General features: G+C 38.2%; 1 protein-coding gene across 10 annotated transcripts in view; it reads left to right on the forward strand.

Annotated features, from left to right (window-relative positions):
- The window catches only part of L3MBTL3 (L3MBTL histone methyl-lysine binding protein 3), a 104,884-nt gene that overhangs the window by 36,991 nt on the left and 48,385 nt on the right, over nucleotides 1-19,508 (forward strand). For 9 of the 10 annotated variants that reach the window (XM_061427938.1, XM_061427944.1, XM_061427947.1 and 6 more), the window contains 6 exons: nucleotides 14-105; nucleotides 2,179-2,283; nucleotides 3,814-3,949; nucleotides 5,877-5,968; nucleotides 8,418-8,569; nucleotides 16,611-16,687. In XM_061427938.1, the coding sequence (XP_061283922.1) occupies nucleotides 14-105; nucleotides 2,179-2,283; nucleotides 3,814-3,949; nucleotides 5,877-5,968; nucleotides 8,418-8,569; nucleotides 16,611-16,687 (654 nt within the window). The remainder of the gene's footprint in view (nucleotides 1-13; nucleotides 106-2,178; nucleotides 2,284-3,813; nucleotides 3,950-5,876; nucleotides 5,969-8,417; nucleotides 8,570-16,610; nucleotides 16,688-19,508) is intronic. The other variant, XM_061427945.1, reaches the window with a different exon arrangement.

Here is a 19,508-nt window from a genome sequence, read left to right on the forward strand (position 1 = left end):
ACTTGCCTTTCAGGTTTGCCTCCTAAAGGAAAGAAAGCTTGGTGCTGGGCATCCTACCTGGAAGAGGAGAAAGCTGTGGCCGTGCCGGCAAAGCTGTTCAAGGAGGTACCGACCTTTCTAGAAGGCATTGTGCATAAGGGCAAAGGAGCTGGAACGCTGGTCTGGAATTAGTATTGCCGTTTCTACTATCTGTCTAGGAAATGTGACTTGGGATAATTTTTTCAAACATATTGTTTTTCATATGTGGAGGGGGAAGTGGGAGGGTAACTATCATCATATATGCACACCTCCCCTAGAGCCACATGTGTGGGCACACAACGCACATACAAGCACACACCTACAGACAGACGCTGCTTTCTGTCAACGTTTGTTAGGCTTTCATGCATTGATTTGAAGGAGGATGCTTCTGTTACTACTGAAAAACTAGTAGATAAAGAAAAACAACATAAAATGTCATGGCTTTGAGAGAATAAAGATGAGTTACTAAGGTTTGCATAATATAACGGAACATCAAAAACCAGATTGTTAAATAAACTATAGTAAAAATCTTTTATCAGAAGTGAGTTAAGATCAGTAAAAGTAGTTCTGAGTAGGAACTGCTGTCACTGGGCTAAACCAGGGATCAGCGGACTTTTTCCATAAAGGGCAATAGAAAATCTTGGAGGCTTTATGGAGTATATGGTCTCATTTGTAACAGCTTAACTGTTCTTGTAATGAAAGCAGCCATAGGCAATGTATAAATGAATGAACATGGCTAATATTCCAGTAAAATTTAATTCACAAAAACAGTGGTCGGCTGGTGTGTCCCATAGATCGTAGTTCACTGACCCTTGATTTAAATGATTTAATTATGTATCACATGATATATAGTAAATCTGCCATCAGTACTTTGTTACATACATATTAACGCACCATTTTTAAGAAGTGGTGAATATTCAATAACAATTTTTTTTGAAAACTGATGAATAGTAAATGTTGAGATGATTACATTTACATTAAGACTTTAATTCAGATATAATAGCAATTGCATATGACTTGTTCTGTATAATTATTTTTTGCAACTTTGGTCCTTTGCATAATAGACATTTTTACACTTTAAACAGTTTAAATACAGTTAATTATTTGAATCAGCAATACATTCATATGATTCAAAATTTAAAGTGCTATAAGAAAATTATGTGTACATATAAGCAATATATAGGCAAATCTTCCCCCTACCTTTAACCACATGATGACATATGTCACATACTGTTTTGAACTTTGCTTTTTTGTCTAACTGAGTTTGGAGATTATTCCATCTCAGTTCATTTACCCACTTCCATCAGTCTTTTATACTCATACATATTTCATCTTATGTTTGTTTCATAATAATACAAACTGGTCCATACTGTGGTTGACATAAATGTCATATATGTATGTCATATATATATCACATGAGTGTTACATACATACATGTGTCAGTCAGTAGAGACCAGCTTAAGTTATTATGGGACAGATATGAGATGAAATATTATTTGTATATATGGACTGCGAGTGTGCTCAGTCATGTCCGACTCTTTGCAACCCCATAGACTGTAGCCCGCCAGGCTCCTCTGTCCATGGAATTTTCCAGGCAAAAATATTGGAGTGGGTTGTCATTTCCTTCTCCACTATGTGGAATGTATAATATATATACATGAATCTTTTGGTAAGTAAATGCTTTAGTGAATAGCCTCATACACTGCTCATTTTGCACATATGTGGCTGTCTCTGTTGGGTAACTTCCTAGGATTAAAATTGCTGAGTCAAAGAGAATGTTCTTTTTTATAGATCTCAGGAGATTGCTAGAGGTTATACAAATTTATATCCCTATTAGCAATGTATTTATACATCTCTTTCCCTAGAGCTTTGCTAGTGTAACCAAACTTTTTGATCTTTATCAGTCTGATAAGTGGAATCTATTTTACTGTAATTTTACTTTGTATGACTCTTATGGGGGGGTTGATCATCTTTCCGAATATGTAAAACATTTGAATTTCCTTTTCTGTCATCTCTTTGTGTTTTCCGTTTTCACATGAGATGATTGGGTGATCCTTTTTTGTTTTTTTTCCCTGCATTTTTAAGAGCTGTTTATGATTTGGTTATATAGTCTTAAGAATGATTATCAGTCACTAAAACTGCTGTCATTTTACATTTTAGTATCAGTCTTTTCCATATAACAAAAATGGGTTTAAAGTTGGCATGAAACTAGAAGGCGTGGACCCTGAACACCAGTCTGTGTATTGCGTCCTCACTGTGGCTGAGGTAAGCTCTGCCTCCTCTTTATTTTTAAGATAACATAGTGCTTATAGGGTTTTAATAATGGGGAAAGATGCCATTTGTTGAACACTTCCTTTATGCCAGGCACAGTACTTAGTGTTTTGTAAACATTACCTCATTTAATCTTTGCAAGAACGCTTTTTCATCCCTGTTCTATAGAGGAAGGAACTGAGGCTCAGAGAGGTTAAGTGAGGTATACAAGGTCACACAACTTCAAAGTAGTAGAACCACGATTTGACCCTGGTCCATTTGACACCATAGCCTTTGCCATACCATGTTCCTTAACATAAGAGACAGACCAACAGATACTTGTATTATTTTTAGTATTTCAAGGTATCTCTGAAGTTTTTCAGGAAAAAATGTCCAAGTCAATTATGTGTATCTTAGTACAATATATGGACTTCCCTGGTGGCTCAGACAGTAAAGCATCTGTCTACAATGTGGGAGGCCTGGGTTTGATCCCTGGATCGGGAAGATTCCCTGGAGAAGGAAATGGCAACCCACTCCAGTACTCTTGCCTAGAAAATCCCATGGTTGGAGGAGCTTGGTGCAGGCTACTGTCCATGGGGTCGCAAAGAGTCGGCATGACTGAGCGACTTCCATTTTCACTTAGTACAATATATTACTGAGAACTCTTTAGAACTTTTTTTTTCATTTATGTGCTTGACTCCTTGTTCTGTCCCTTGAGTTGGGGGAGGTATCTTTTAAAATTTTCCTCAAAGAATCAGATGATCTTGTGTATTAGTTTTGCTTATAATTTTCCTTCAGTGACTTAGTGGTCTTGTAAGAAGTTTGGCTCCTACAGAACATAGAACCCATCTGCTGTGCTAATGGGAAGAAGATTCAGAGGCTGAACTTTTGTGAGCCCAGTGCCAAGCGTGACCTGGCAGAGGTTCCATAAACCCACGTGACTTTTTAACTTAGAACTCTCCCAATCAAGTGCCGCCCTAATTTAAGCAGATGTGTGACCTCAGTGTTGGGCATGGGTTACATAGAGTGAGTTCTCACCACATTCCAGGGATCCTGTTTCATCTAAGTATGAACTGGGGAAGCTCTTCTTTCTCACAACTCTGCTACTGGTGGAAAGGAGACTGTTGAGTTCTCCCCGTGTGTGCACCAGCCTTGGTCTGGCCAGATATCACTGTGTGTGGAGCTTTGTAAAGGACAGACAGCCAGCACTGAGCCAGTGCACAATAGGGCACCCACGCTGAGCCCCTGCAGGAGCTGTGCGCCCTGTGCTTGTACAACGCAGGGGATAAAGAGGGGGACTTGTCTACATGGGAGAATTATTCTTCACCCAGATCCATGTGCTTCTAATGGCACTAGGAATGAGGCTGAAACCCCTAGCTCAGCTCTTCGCAACAAAATAACGTTTGCTTTCAGATTTTGTTATTTGTTCACTTGTTTTTGTGGCTTTTAACAATGGTGCTCTAATATAATCCATATCATATTTGAGATCCATGTTAATTTATTTTTGTACATGTGCACAAATATTCTGTTCTTTACCTATTACAGGTTTGTGGATACCGGATAAAGCTGCACTTTGATGGATACTCTGATTGTTACGACTTCTGGGTAAATGCTGATGCTCTGGATATCCACCCAGTTGGGTGGTGTGAGAAAACTGGCCATAAACTCCATCCTCCAAAAGGTATTGTCACTTTTTAATTTCATATTTTATATTTTGAAAGCACTTAATTTCTTATATTGTAATTTAGATTTTTGAGAATTCAGACTTTGTGGTTACTCAGGTGGGCCCAAATTTAAGCTTATTGTTCATGATGAAAGATGTTTTTTAAAGTGAAAGAAATTAAAAAAATAGAACCCTACTTAAGAGAATAAACTATGTCCATGTACTTATTTGCATGTCACATAACACTTATTTGATACTTTGACTACAGATTTTAGCTACAAATTTCTATCTCATACACACACACACACACAACACATACGTGCATACCTTCTTGAAATAACTGATTACAAAATTATTTCTAACCTGTTTGCATAACTGTGTTTACTAACATTTCAGTAAGTAAAAAACCTTGAGAAATTATGCATTGAACTTATCTTCATATTTAAGAGATTGGAAAGGAGACTATACTATAACACTGAAAAGCAATTTGGGTGAGGGTTGAACTAATAGTGATTACTCATTTATTATTAAGTTTTTATATTACAGTCTGCCAATGATTTTGCCTATTTCATCTTTACAAAATATCCAAGAATAACAGATTGTATCTTTTTCAGTTCATCCCTAGGGTATTTAATAATATCTTACTTCCTTTCTTTTCATGTTGCATTCAGTATCGTTTGCTTGATGTGAAAGAACCAGGTTACCAGTCTGATAATTTTGGTCTGGGTCTCAGAATTACTGGGGCTTCCCTGGTGGCTTAGACGGTAAAGTGTTCTGCCTGCAATGCGGGAGACCTGGGTTTGATCCCTGGGTCGGAAGATCCCCTGGAGAAGGAAATGGCAACCCACTCCAGTACTCTTGCATGGAAAATTCCATGGATGGAGTAGCCTGGCAGGCTACAGTCCATGGAATCGCAAAGAGTTGGACACGACTGAGCAACGTCACTGGTTATTGCTGCTGCTAAGTCACTTCAGTTGTGTCCGACTCTGTGCGACCCTATAGACAGCAGCCCACTAGGCTCCTCTGTCCCTGGGATTCTCCAGGCAAGAATACTGGAGTGGGTTGCCATTTCCTTCTCCAATTCACTGGTTACTACATCATTGTAGTATTATTGAAGTTTTTTTTAGTGGGGGTTATTGGATTTTAATGGACAAGCCATCTTTTGGTTTTAAGTGAAAAATTAATGGCAGAATGGTATTTTCAGATAACTGAAGGATTGAGCAAAAACACCTAGAAAAGAGAGGGATGAAAAAGAAAATATGTAAGCCTTTACATAAATTGGCCTCATATGTGGTGAATGGTTTTTTTCACACCACCTTCTGGACTTTGATGGAAGTAGAAAAGAGAATCTACTGGGTAAAATTAAATGCCCAATTTCCTTTTTAAAGAAATGTTGGCTTTACCAGTGTTGAACATGAACTGGTGAAAACTAAGGAAAGGACATTTCCATTATTGTAGTTGGCCAGCATGCTCACTTCATGTCATTCTTGTGGTGACAGGCTAGAAAGATTTTATCTCTTGTAGTACCATTTTTTCCAGCTTCCCACTGTCCCTACAAGTTAGTCTCCCAAAATAGAATGAGTAAGGGAAAAACAGAGAACTCAACTACCGAAGCTCACTGCTAATGAATTCTACCTAAATACTGGTAGAAATGGTCTGGTAATGAAAAGAAGTCCACCTGAGGACAATGTGTATTTGCTTCCTCACACCTTTTCCTTTCATCCGTTACCATTCATTCGGAATTGAAAAAATAATACAATTTGTTGGAAATAAATACCCTGTGTATAAAAATCCTTAGAGACTAATTATGAGTTAAATACTATCCATTAAAAAAGTCACTTGACGGCTTGATTTTGGCATGTTGGACTTACAGATAAAAGTAAGAATGGAAAGCTAAGTATGAAATATTTTGGTATTTTACTGTCTCTATATGTGTGAATCCTAGGATATAAAGAAGAAGAATTTAATTGGCAGACCTATCTCAAGACATGCAAAGCTCAGGCTGCTCCCAAGTCATTATTTGAAAATCAGAATATAGTAAGTACCTCCAAGATACTTTTTCTTTCACGGGAAGTTGCTTTTGAGTGTTTCCTTGGATAAATTACAAGTGATAACAAGAAACTATAATAAATGTTATTGCTTTGGTAAATAAGGTGCTCTTAAGCTTTAAAATTAACTAAAAATTATCATGAATAAATATCTTTTTAACTATATCATGGCTGTCTTTTTGAAAAATTAAATAGTAAAAGGCAACATAGTAGAAAACCTAGGTATACTTCACAGTTAAGGCGCCTAAGCAAATTAAATTGACTGGGGCATTTTATGGTTATGGTCACTTGATTTTAGGAGTACTGTTCAGATAGGATTCGCATAGTGAGATGAATGTAACCCTACTTGAATTTGCATCCTAGCTATCATTTAAATCTTTTCTCCAGCTTCTAGCTCTGTTTTGCAGTGTTAACAGGAGCAAAGTCCAGATGTGTTTGTATTTTCTACTTCTTAAGCTATGGGCATCTCTGAGGAGGCCTGATATGTTACAGTGTTCTGCCCTGATCAAGTTCTGATCTGATTGGAAAGAATAGAGGACACGCAGGTGGAAAGCCAGAATCTCACCTTTATAGTTGATGAGAGCTCAGTTGCAGTACATGTGTGGCCTATATCTGCTGACAAATGAGTCTCTTGATTCTGAGCGCTGGAGTTAGAGATTTACTGGCCCTTCCAACCTCACCACTCTAGCCCATGAGCACTGGACCAGGGCAGACTACTGTCTTGCAGGACAGAGCCTGCTTCCAGAGGGGAGCAAAGTGGAAACTATATGCCCTGTAGGCCCGCTTAACGGTGTGACCACTTCTTCCTTCCAGATTCACCAGTTAGGTGACAGTGTGGAGAGAGGCCGTCATATTTCACTAGGGATTCCCTCCAGATATCAGGAATGAGAAAAACCTTCTCACCTACCCCACATACTCTCCACTTGGGAAATGACATTATCCAGGTGTTTTGAGGGCAGCAAGTCTAATGGCTGAAACATTCTCTAATCAAATTGAACATAGGCCAGCTTGAGTTAGAGAATTAGAAGGGGATTTGTGTGTGTGCGCACACACATGCATTTAGGTAATTAATAGAGATAACGAGCCAGATTATTATTTTTAAATATCTTAATTGAGAAGATAGCTTAATTGCTGAGATGTCCATGCTGCATAGTCAGTCGGCATTCTCCTTCAAGATGAGGGAGGCCAGTCAGGTGGAAAACTCAGCAATTGGCTTGCTGTTATGGCTCCAAGTTTCCTAATCCTTGTCTGGTTCTCTGATGATGAGTTCAGTCAGGTATTTTTGAGCCACTGACCATCATCTTAAATTCTGTGCATTGCTAGCACAAAACTGAATCTTGGACCGTGTGTGTTTGGTATGTAATAATTTTTGTATTTCTAGATTTCTCTACCTAAGAATACTCAAATATTTATGGTCTGATACAGAAGTCCAGGGCTTAAATACGTAGTAACAGTACCTGTGTAGCATTAGTGCCTGATCCTTCGACTCAGACAGGACTTCACTCTAACATACTCAGATACATGCCTGTCCACATTTTTGTGATGATAGCTGTATAATTATAGTAAAAAGAGATAACATCTATTTTGCTTAAAGTAATGAGAAAAGTGTCTGTATGCTTCAGCCTGGACAGAAAGATTTTTTCTGAAGGGCAGAAATGACTTGTAGTGTGTTGTGATTGACACTACTGATATCCAAGTACTTCTCTGAGATTAGGATATTTTTCTTCATGAAATATTTTGAGGAATGTTTACATCCACAGCATTTCAAGTCCTGCATCTGACTGAATTTTTATTGTTTTTGTTTCATGTCCCAGATGGCCAATAATCTGTGGATTTCCTTATACTACAAGCTATTTTGAATGGCTTTATGTATTAACAGCCAGCTCTTTGGGTGCTATTATGAATAACATCTGGATTGTTGAATTACAGTTGTAATAATTTCCAGCCTTTCATATAGGAAGATGGCCTACTTTTAGTAGAGTACCCTTTTGAAAGATTTTTCAGAAGTGGGAGTGAATTTGTACTGACTTACACACATTTTTAACTTGATTATGTGCATATTCTGTATGAAGTAATTTTCATTGTTAAGTCTGTAATAAAGAAAGAGAGAAACTGAAAGTAAACTATACGGTACATAAAACTTGGCTAACTAGCATAGTCATCTCAAGTACCAAGACACAAGTTAAGATTAAGTAAACTTTTCAAGGTTGTGGGTGTGTTTGCTTTAAAGGTCCAGATAATTAATTGGGTGTAGCAACGGAGCGTTTTTCTTATTGCTGCTTCTTGGAAAGCAACTCTGCTGCAAAACTGGTCTATGATTTTTAAATTATGTGAATATAGCTGATGGATGCCAGGCTTTCAAGCAGGGGTGCAGAGAGGGTTCAGGTCCTTGTTGTTAAGTGTGTGCTTATCTCTAATTAAATCTGTATATTTCATAGACAGTGATCCCATCAGGCTTTCGAGTTGGAATGAAGCTTGAAGCTGTAGACAAAAAGAACCCTGCATTCATCTGTGTTGCTACGGTAACAGATATGGTGGACAATCGTTTCCTCGTACATTTTGACAACTGGGATGAGAGCTATGACTATTGGTGAGACATTTTTCATTGCTGTGTGCATTTTCTAATTGATGTTTATTCAAGTACTTATTTAAAACCAGTAATAATGCAAAGCAGAGAACACAAATAACAGTATTCTGTACTCTTTCTCATTTTGGATTTTTAACTTTACCTGTTCCATATGTCATGTGTTTCTAAATAACATCCTTTAGTTCTACTTTGTGATTTGTATTTTAGTTGACTGCCTCCTATGAAAGCACAGTTCGTACCACACTCCCAAGAGACACTCACACATGTGTGCACGCACAGATTCACACTTCCCCTCCTCATCTGAGGTGTCTTCTCTCATTTCTTAAGAAAATATTTTAATCTTCCTTTCATATTTTCATGCTCAGCAGCTAATTTTACTGTTTATAATGACAATACAAATTATTAATTGAGGAATATTGTTTTTAACCCTTAAGGGTTTTGGCTATTTTATATAAAGTGGCAGGAGGAACATAATTATAAAGTTATATAATCATGAAAGGATTATAGTAAAGCCGTAAGATTTTGATTAGGCAGTTGAAATAATGGTTTTTCATACCTAATTCACGTTCACTAACGAAACTATAGTTTGCTGGTGAAAGGAATTTCTGCGTGGTTTAGTTCTTTCTGGACAATACTTGCATTGAGAAGTGACAGTTATCTTTATAAAATATGGCTAATGTTGCAGTAGCAAATGGATGTTAATTTATATAAATGTAGCTCAGTTTGAGGAAAACTTGTTTCCTGACCTTTTTAGTGTGTGTATAGTTAAATATTCAGCAGAGCCATTAATAATTTCCATTACTTCTTGGATTGGATTCTTACACAGTCATCAGTTTTACTTGTGTTGTTTTAAAAAAGGAGAGACATTGAAAGCTATTTGCTGTTTAGACTTTTAAAAGATGAATTATAAAAATCAGAATTATATTTTATGTATGGTTTTCACAGAATAATTTAAAGTAGCTCCATGATCACATCACATAGAATCAAGTACTTTTGAATATTATAGTAAGTTTTACCCAGCTTTTTTCTGCAAAGCATAATTTTCCTCATAGGATATCTTTTTTATTCAATTTGCAATCAAATTTGTTACTGAAATACAAACCATTTCAGGTGTATACAAAAGTTAGAACAGTAGAGTGACCTCCTGCAGGCATTACCTACTACTGGCAATTACCAGTATATACCAATCTTGTTTCCGGTGTTTTCCAGCTCTAAAATCCCAACTCCAGGACTGTTTTGAAGCAGATTCCAGATTCCATAGCATTTCATGTCTGAATATGTATCTTCTAAAGATAGAACTTCTTTTTCTTTTTTCAAATATATAAAGTTATAAATAGCATCATGTCACTAACATACTAAAACATTATCCCCCAACTATCTTGGTTTATTAGCTTTTGGTCCAAATAGGGTGTGCATTGTATGATTGCTTTGATGTTTCTCTTGATCTCTTTTGGTTTATAGTTTCCTATTCCTTCATCGTTTTCTTCCCCCTGTAACTTTTATTTAAGAAACCAGGCTGTTTGTCCTGTTGACTCTGCCACAGCCTGGATTTGCTGATTGAATCCTCATTGCATTGCTTACCATGTTCTTCTCTTTCTCATATTTTCCGCAAACTGGTGGCTTTTGTTTCATTTAAAATTATCCATACCTGTCTTGAATGAGTGAGTAGATGAGAAAACTATGAATTTAGAAATATTGGAATCTGTCCTGGGTAGAACATATTTTTCTCCCTCCTGTGTTTGATGTGCTGTGTTGATGGCAGTACCAACATGACAATTGGGATCCAGTCCTTTTATTAATAAATGATACCTTATTTATTAGAATCTGTTGAAATGAGAGCTTTTTGCTTTTAAAGTTCTGATTGCTTCAGGGAGAATTTTTTTAAAACAGCTTTTGCCTGATTTAAACACAGTAGGTGAATGTTTCAGTTATTTTTGTGGTCCTGTAAGTATTATAGGGTTTTAAAAGTGCAGGTTCCTTATTTGACATAATATGTATTTCCTTTAAAAGCATTCATTCTTCTGGGGAGAAAAAAAGTAATGAGAAAGTCTAGGAGAATGTATCACATTTTTCTCTGATGCCAAATGCCTAGGGAATAGGAAGCATCCTGGTTTCTTATTAGAAAGAGCAGGGGAAAAAATTGATCTCTTTCAGCAATGATTTTGCACTTTTACGAGCACAACCAAATTATTTTTAGAATGGAATGTACTTTGAGGATAGACTTACAATTCTAACTGTTGAAGTTATATTTGTTAATTGTCAGAAAAAGAATAACAGTGTGTTCTCTTCCTTGATAATGCAATTAAGGCATATTGAAAATTACTTAAGTGCACTGAAATTTCTCCAACCTTATTAAATATTATGTTCTTTGATCTTTGAATTTTGGAATGGTTTTTATCTGCATAAATTAGTTACTTAGATATGTAATTGAGGTTACAAATTGGATTGCTTTCCCAATTTAAAATAGTTTGAAAATGAGATTTTTTTTTTCCTTTGAAACGGGCAGTGATCTTATCTCTTTTTACCTTAGTGGGAATGTGAAAGTGTGTTTGAATGCGCATGTGCGTGCACGCACTCTCACACACACACACACACACATACATTTGTGGTACTGCGTGTTTAATTGAAGTAAAACATTTCTTCCTTTCAAAGAGTAATGCTATGTGGCATTTAAATTTATGTAGGGTTGTAGTAGTTTTTAATGAGAGCAAACAGTATACATGTATTAGAATAAAAATTGGTTTACCTCTGGGTTTTCTTTACACTTTTGTTACTAGTAGTTGGGCTCTCTTACATGTATACATTAAGAGTAATAGTAATTTTATGTGTCTCCCCAAATAATGTTGAAAAGTTTGCATTGTGTTGTCAGTTTCTCAGAGCAGTGTGTGTGTCATCAACCATTATATTCAAGAAACACCCCTTGATGGTGGTGGTGAGTTACAGAGATGACAGGGACCTAGGGACCTCTGCACTTCAGTCTTGAGAGGCTCGGTGTCTGGGAACAGAGAGAAACACAGCACCTCTGTCTTGGCTGCAGAGTCCATGGTGGTTAGCACTTAATTATTAAAACCAACTGCTTCCTGTCTGTGGTGGCATGTGGAAGGAAGGACTGACTGACTCACTGAAGGTTTCTCAGAAAGATCTTCCTGTGGACATGGAATTTGAACTGGATCATAAAGAATGATAGGAGTTAGTACTTAGAAGTTGGGATGAAATAGTTCTGGCCAAGGAAAGCACTTACTTATGTTTAAGTCCATGGAGCAAACAGGGATATGTTTGGGGTGTGGCAGCCTTGGTATTCAGTAAGTGACTTAATCCTTCTAAGCTTTAGGTGCCCCCTTTGGAAAAAGGGTTAATAGTCCGTATCTCACAAGATGTTGTAAGGATTGAAGTAAGAATTTTAGAAACAGAAACCAGTTTGCAAAATGTTAAAGAGATGGCCGTTATGCAAAGAACTGACTCTTTGGAAAAGACTCTGATGCTGAGAAAGATTGAAGGCAGGAGGAGAAGGGGACGACAGAGGATGAGATGGTTGGATGGCATCATGACTTGACAGACATGAGTTTGAGCAAACTCCGGGAGTTGGTGATGGACAGGGAAGCCTGGGGTGTTGCAGTCCATGGGGCTGCAAAAAAGAGTCGGACACACTGAGCGACTGAACTGAACTGACTGAAAGAGATGTCTGTAAGGCACATCGGGCAGAGAAGTTTAGCCCTGAAGGTGAAAGTGGATTATTGTCTCAGAGGGAGTAAGCCCCTCAGGTGTTGAGCTTGGTTTTAGGCTGAAGGAAAGAAGCCGCTGTTGAGGGAGAGTGGAGACATCTGAGACTGGATAATTGAGGACCCCAGGCCCATAGGAGAAGGGCTAGCCTTGGGGAGAAACGAGCTTTCTTCTCTCTCAGTGTAGAGAAAATGAAGACTTGAAAGGAACATTGATGTTAGGGTGATGAGATGGCACCTCCTTTGTCTCTTCCTGGTAGTCACCTTGTTAGTGAAAATCAGGTTTTATGCTTGAAGCAAATTATGAATATTGAAAACAGCTTCTGTAGGGAATGAGCTTGGAAATGAATTAAGGATGAAAAGGAGAACGAGATGACTCGGTGGGATGAGGTCTGGGGCTTAGTAAAACAGAGTGATGGAAGCCCTGAAGAGTGTGCACAGAGTGGGAGCCCAGAAAGTAGGCACCGGAAAGAAATTGGCAGTCATCATGCTTTGAATTTAGGGAGTGGGAGAGACCAAGTGTGCTGTATTTCTTCAAAGAATCTAAACCATTATTGCTTGAAATGAAGACTTTGATGTGTTCCTTAAGTGAGCAACTTGAAATGTTCTTATCCGACTCTCCGCCGAGATCTGGGGAGCCCAGTGTGCGCATATTAGTTTTGTTTAGCTTTGCCAGTGACTGATGAAACCAGGGCCCTTTACTGTCAACCCGAAGCCACTTAACCTCTCAGTGTTTCCATGAGGGTCTTAATGTTTGCTCACTTTATATGACACATGTGGGTTCTTCACGAATTCTTATTTCTATTATTATCTACCAATCTAGGTCTGATTTGGGTCTTAGCAGCCTTCATAAATAATTTGTACGTACTTGTGAAATGGACTTAAAAATTGTTTTGAAATGGACTTTCTTAACAATACACATAAAAACCCCGAAGAAAGAAAGGAAAGGCACAGGGAGTAACAGTTTGCCAAACATTTCACCATTAGTTGTTCTTCATTGTTTCTTCTTGGTTACATTTCTGCTTTTGAACACTAGATGGGACTAAGAGATGACTTGTGTTTCAATAGTAACAAATAATTTCACAGCCTTCCCACTTCTGAAGGAAGTATTGTTTGTTTATAGAGGGGCTGTAAGTCAACTAGATAAAAATGAGGCTATTTTTATTTTCATAATTGAGACAGCTTCTTTATTTTATTTACCGTTTATTTTAAATGGTGATTTTGATCGATATTTAAATAATATTGAAACCTCATATGAGATTCTGGCTGTACAGGAACAAGTGGCCAAAATATGCTACAGTGTTTTCTTTACTTGTAATATATAGAGAAATCCAATAAACAGAATTGTGTCTAATGATTTTACTTTAATCATCATGAACCTGACATAATTAGAAGTACTTGATAGTTGTCTTAAACTGAAAAAAATTAAAGAAATATTACATACTTGTTATTTTTTTCATTTTTAAGGTGCCATTAAGAGTTTTCCCTAGAATAATATAAAAATTTCCCTAAAATAAAGGCTGCATCATTACTAATAATCCATAGCCAAATGATTTTCCAGGAAAGAATAGTATAACTGGAAAATCAAGATCCATAGTTTTGCTTATACAGTTTAAAACCATGCATCTGACGGGATTGGGCATTAAAGTGTACTGAGATTTCCATATATCCCTCAACCTGCTGCTGCTGCTGCGTCGCTTCAGTCGTGTCCTACTCTGTGCGACCCCACAGACGGTGGCCCTCCAGGCTCCCCCGTCCCTGGGATTCTCCAGGCAAGAACACTGGAGTGGGTTGCCATTTCCTTCCCCAATGCATGAAAGTGAAAAGTGAAAGTGAAGTTGCTCAGTTGTATCCGACTGTTAGTGACCCCATGGACTGCAGCCTACCAGGCTGCTCCGTCCATGGGATTTTCCAGGCAAGAGTACTGGAGTGGGGTGCCATTGCCCTCCCAGCTTAAAAAAAGAAAAAAGCTTTCTTTTTTCTATCTAATGTCTCATGTCTCTACTTCTTTTAAAAACAGAACTCCTTAAGTGTGTTTTCTGAGCTAGCTGTGCTCATTTCCTAACATTTTCTCCTAAACCCACTCTGTTCAGGCTTTTGCCCTTTCCCATACCCAGCTCCACCACAGCAGGTCTTGTCAAGTATACCAGTGACCTTTACGTTGGTAAATCCAGTGATCAGTTCTTGCTTTTTCTTTTCTTTGACCGAGCAGCAGCATTTGACCCAGTTGATTTCGTCTCTCTCTCTCTCTCTCTCTCTCTCTCTCTCTCTCTCTCAATTTACCAGTTATTGTTGTTTCTTGGACTTCTTCGCCTTTTCTCTTTTCTGCCCTCTATACTTATTTTCTGGATGGTCACATCTCTGCTTATGGCTTTAAATACCATCCTATTTGCTGATGACTCCTAAATGTGTGTTTTTATCCTTGATCTTGCCCTTAAATTCCAAATTTTTGTGCTCATGATCTACTATTTTACATGCTTGTGAAACATGTTAATATCAGATCTCTTCATTCACTATTTGGAATGTCAGGCTGTGCTTGCAGTCTTCCTATCTCAAAAAATGGTAACATCCATCTTCTAGTGGCCATGCCCAGAGCCTTGGAATGTTCTGGACTTCCCTTCACTCCCACTCTGCGTCAAATCTATCAGCTTATCCAGTGGATTCTTCCTTTAGAACATTGACCTAAATATACAATCACTTCGTATTATCTTCACCACCAGCACTCTGGTTCAGGTTACCCTCCCCAAATCTGGTAAAAACCTTCCAGCAGCCTTTTGTCTCCTTCCCAAATGTGGTTTACTATCTGCAAAGCAGTCAGACTAATTTCTTTAAAACATAAATCAGATTATACAACTCTTCTGCCTAAAACCTTTCACAAAATGTTCTAGTAAACATCATTTTACTCTAAGATTCCAAGACCTTACTGTGGCCTAACGGCCCCTCTTGATATTTCCTGTTCTCTGCTTCTCTCAGTCCATTCCTAACACAGTTCTGCTTGGTATCTCCTCTTAACATAGCATCTGTACTTGCTGTCCTCTCAGCATGGAAGGCTTTCCTTTATATATTTGAGTGGCTCAGTCCTCTCCTCACTGTTTTCAGATGTCATCTTATTTAAAAAGTCATCTTGACTATGTGTTTTGAAGGAATATCTTAACCACTGTTTCACTCTACTTTTTTATTCCAATTCTTAACATAGCATTTTGCCCCCAGAATATACATTTTGTTTGTTAATTAATTTCCTCTTTTCCCACTATACTATAAGTTCCAAGAGGCTGAAAGTTGGTATTATTTTATTTGCTACTGTATCCTCAGTGCCTATCGCAGTGTCTGGCACATGATAGACACTCAGCCTTTCAATGAATGGCTGAGTGAATGAATGAATGAAGAGTGTTGCATGTTGGGATGAGAGTACTATATGGAACAGGTTTGATTAGGAGCAAGGAATCAGATGTGCATACTGGTAAAGAGGCCTTGGCAAAGCATATACTTGACTGAAGTAAAGATGACAAAGAGAAGAGTTAAGGAAAAGAAAGACCCCATCTTAATACCTGGTCTCTGCCATTCTAATGGGCAATAGAGAGAGTGTGTTTGCTTTTTGAGGGTGATTGTGCTTCCTGCTTTTGTATATTTGTCCTTAGAAATACTGAAATAATTTTAGCTTGCCTGTGTATATGCTGTTTATATACATGTTTATTTTTCCAAATGATTTTCCTAAATGGAAATTCCAAATTTTAGTGACGTTATCTTTACATTTGCTATGTTTGCAGTTGTGGAATATAACACCACTTGTGTGGGAACAAAGACTATTTGCCTGGTGTCAGTTTTGTATGTTATATGTATCTGATAGAAATCTCCTTGGTACTAATATGTTGGAAGAGTGAAAAATTCTTTGGTTTAGCCATTTTTTCCCGAATAAGATAGATTGTGAAAAGGTAGAACTTGGTGTCGGAGAAGGCAATGGCACCCAACTCCAGTACTCTTGCCTGGAAAATCCCATGGACGGAGCAGCCTGGTAGGCTGCAGTCCATGGCGTCACTAAGAGTCAGATGCGACTGATCGACTTCGCTTTCACTTTTCACTTTCCTGCATTGGAGAAGGAAATGGCAACCCATTCCAGTGTTCTTGCCTCGAGAATCCCAGGGATAGGGGAGCCTGGTGGGCTGCCGTTTATGGGGTCACACAGAGTCGGACACGACTGAAGTGACTTAGCAGTAGCAGCAGTAGAACTCAGTGTAAAATGTTCACAATCACTAACTTTTTTTTTTTTTTAACTTTTACTGGTATTTGAGAATTTTCCCTAATTACCAAATTTATATAACTTACAGGTGTGAAGCCTCTAGTCCACACATTCATCCAGTTGGTTGGTGTAAAGAACATCGAAGAACGCTCATTACTCCTCCAGGTTTGTGTTGATTATGTGCCTGCTGTTTGTTATTTATGTCAATTTGAGTTTATTTTCATGTGCTAAAGAGCAGACTCTGTGACTTCATCATAAGACAATGCATTTTTGAGCATGTCACTATTTAACATGCCATGGCTCCTGCTGGTATGAAGTGATAGAGTGGTCAGCTCACACAGAGCGTCACTGTGGTGTATGTGGCTTCTTGTGGATACTCCTGTAATGAAAACTGTCATGGTCATAGGGAAAGGATGCCCCCTTGGCTTGTCAGGAGCTGTTGTGTGGATGTTGCCACAGCATGTAAGCAACAAAGACTCAGCTTGGAGCTTCAAATACTTGTCTCGTTCTATTCTGCCAGCTAGTGTTGTTTTTAGGCTTGTCCCTTGTTCCTTGATACTGCTTCCTAGTTAGCGCCTGATCATTTACTCACTCAGAACCAACCGTTCTTATGATGGGCAAGGCAAGTCCCTTCTACCTCCTGCATTTTCTTCTATGTTCAGGGATGAAAGCTCCTATTCTTTACTGATTTACAGAACTGTTTTGAAGGTGAAAGAATAATTGCATAAACCATGTAATGTTAAAGTAAGATATTAATTGGTTTGGTAACTCAAATGTGCTGCTGCCTGAAAGACCCCACTCAGCCCTCCTAGGTTAGGAGCCAGGCTTCTCTGGTGGCTCAGACGGTTAAGTGTCTGCCTGCAACATAGGAGATCTTGGTTCGATCCCTGGGTCAGGAAGATCCCCTCGAGAAGGAAATGGCAACCTACTCCAGTACTCTTGCCTGGAAAATTCCATGGACTGAGGAGCCTGGTAGGTTACAGTCCATGGGGTCACAAAGAGTCGGACACGACTGAGCGACTTCACTTTCAGGAGCCAGTGAATTATGTTATACAGATTCTTTTTGGACTTCGAAATTTGATATTGATCTTTTTATTTTTTTCCTTACCATCCTTTTGGTCATCATTGGCAACCCACTCCAATATTCTTGCCTGGAGAATTCCTTGGACAGAGGAGCCTGGTGGGTCACAGTCTATAGGGTCGCAAAGAGTCAGACAAGACTGAAGTGTCTTAGCATGCACGCAGGGATCTGTTAAATTAACAGGACCAGTGAACAGCAGGTTCCTGGCTATGTCTTCACAGCCTGGGAAGGGGTGTGTGAGGTATCATTACTGACTTCTGATGTGAGGCAGATTACCAAGTCTTCTGTCTCTTTTCATGGACTTTTATAATTCAGTAGCAGAGAAAGTATATAGCTTTTGGCAAAATTAAAAAATACAAAATGGCATGTGAAAAGTACCAAACACATAGCAGTGTGAATATGATTGATGCCACTAACTGTAACACATGAAGATGGTTAAACTTGTAAATTTTATGTGATACATATTTTATTACACTAATTAAAAAAGTTAAAAAAAAAAAAGTAAAAATATGCCAAATAAAAAGACTGGTGTGCAAGGCCTGTGCTGATGTTACTCTGCTCTTTGGATCCATGGCAAACAAGACACCCTTTCTCTGGAGCCTTTTCTCTAAGGGCAGATTCCTGGCTTGTGTCTCACATCTTCTCTATGAAAAGAAAGGATGTTAATCACCTGTCTCCCTAGGCAATTGCTCTTCTGCTTCTTAGATCAGTCTCATGAGCTGCCCTGCCAGCTACTCCATATTCCTGTTCTTTTTTAACATTGGTACACCTACTGTTCTTTTTCCAAAATTAAAGTCTTCATGTCTTTTAAAATGATTTTTATTTTTTAATTACCAAATTATCCATTTAGATATGCTTATTTTTAAGAGTTTAGAGTGAAACTAGAGATAACCACTATTCTCTCTCTTAATGGCTTAATAGGTGGTTGTTATATCTTTGCAGAGAAACCTTTTTTGCCTCTGTATACACATACATGCAGGGCTTTAAAAGTGGCGCAGTGGTGAAGAACCCACCTGTCAATGCAGGAAATGCAAGAGACGCAGGTTCGACCTCTGGGTCAGGAAGATCCCCTGGAGGAGGAAATGGCAATCCACTCCAGTCTTCTTGCCTGGGAAATCCCATGGACAGAGGAGCCTGGCGGGTTACAGTCCACGGGGTCACAAAGAGTCCGACACGACTGAGGGACTGAGCACACACATACGTGTATGCATGCAGTCCGCTTTAATGTTACTTAATTCTGCAAGGAATATACCTTAAAAATGCGCTGTAAAATGTTGACTACTTGGAAATGTTTGCGTATTTACTCTTTCAGACTTTTATTTTGAAACATTTTCAAATGTACAGAGAAGTTGTAAGAACAGTAAATAGCTCATTTATATAACCTTGAATCAGAGACCCATCCAAGTTTGTCAGTTGTATCAAGGATGTCATTTATAGCAAAATAATGGCATATTGCTTAGTTGTCATATTTCTCTGGTCTCCTTCAATATGCTGTCCTTGACTTTTATAACTTGCATATGTTTAAGAATTACAAATTTATCATTTTGTAGAATATTACTTAATTTGAACCTGATGGATACTTTCTGGTAATTAGATCCATGGTGTGCATTTTTGGCAGAAGTATCACAGAAACAGTGCTGTGTTCTCATTGGATCATCTTCTGTGCCACTTGATGTCTGTTTATCTCATTACTGGTTGATTTTTACCAGTGATTGATTGATTAAGATGCTAGTTACCAGGCTTATTCATGGATGTAGGGGGGTTTTTGTCTGTAATTATTAAGTATTTTGAGAAGACACTTTGAAATTGTATAACTATCCTGCGCTTCAGTCCCACGTCGCTTCCTAGTTTTAGCATCTGTTGATATTTCTAGTGTGAATCAATATTCTGATAGTTTCTAAATGG

The sequence above is a fragment of the Bos javanicus genome, chromosome 9, assembly GCF_032452875.1.
Source record: "Bos javanicus breed banteng chromosome 9, ARS-OSU_banteng_1.0, whole genome shotgun sequence".
Classification (NCBI taxonomy): Eukaryota; Metazoa; Chordata; class Mammalia; order Artiodactyla; family Bovidae; genus Bos; species Bos javanicus.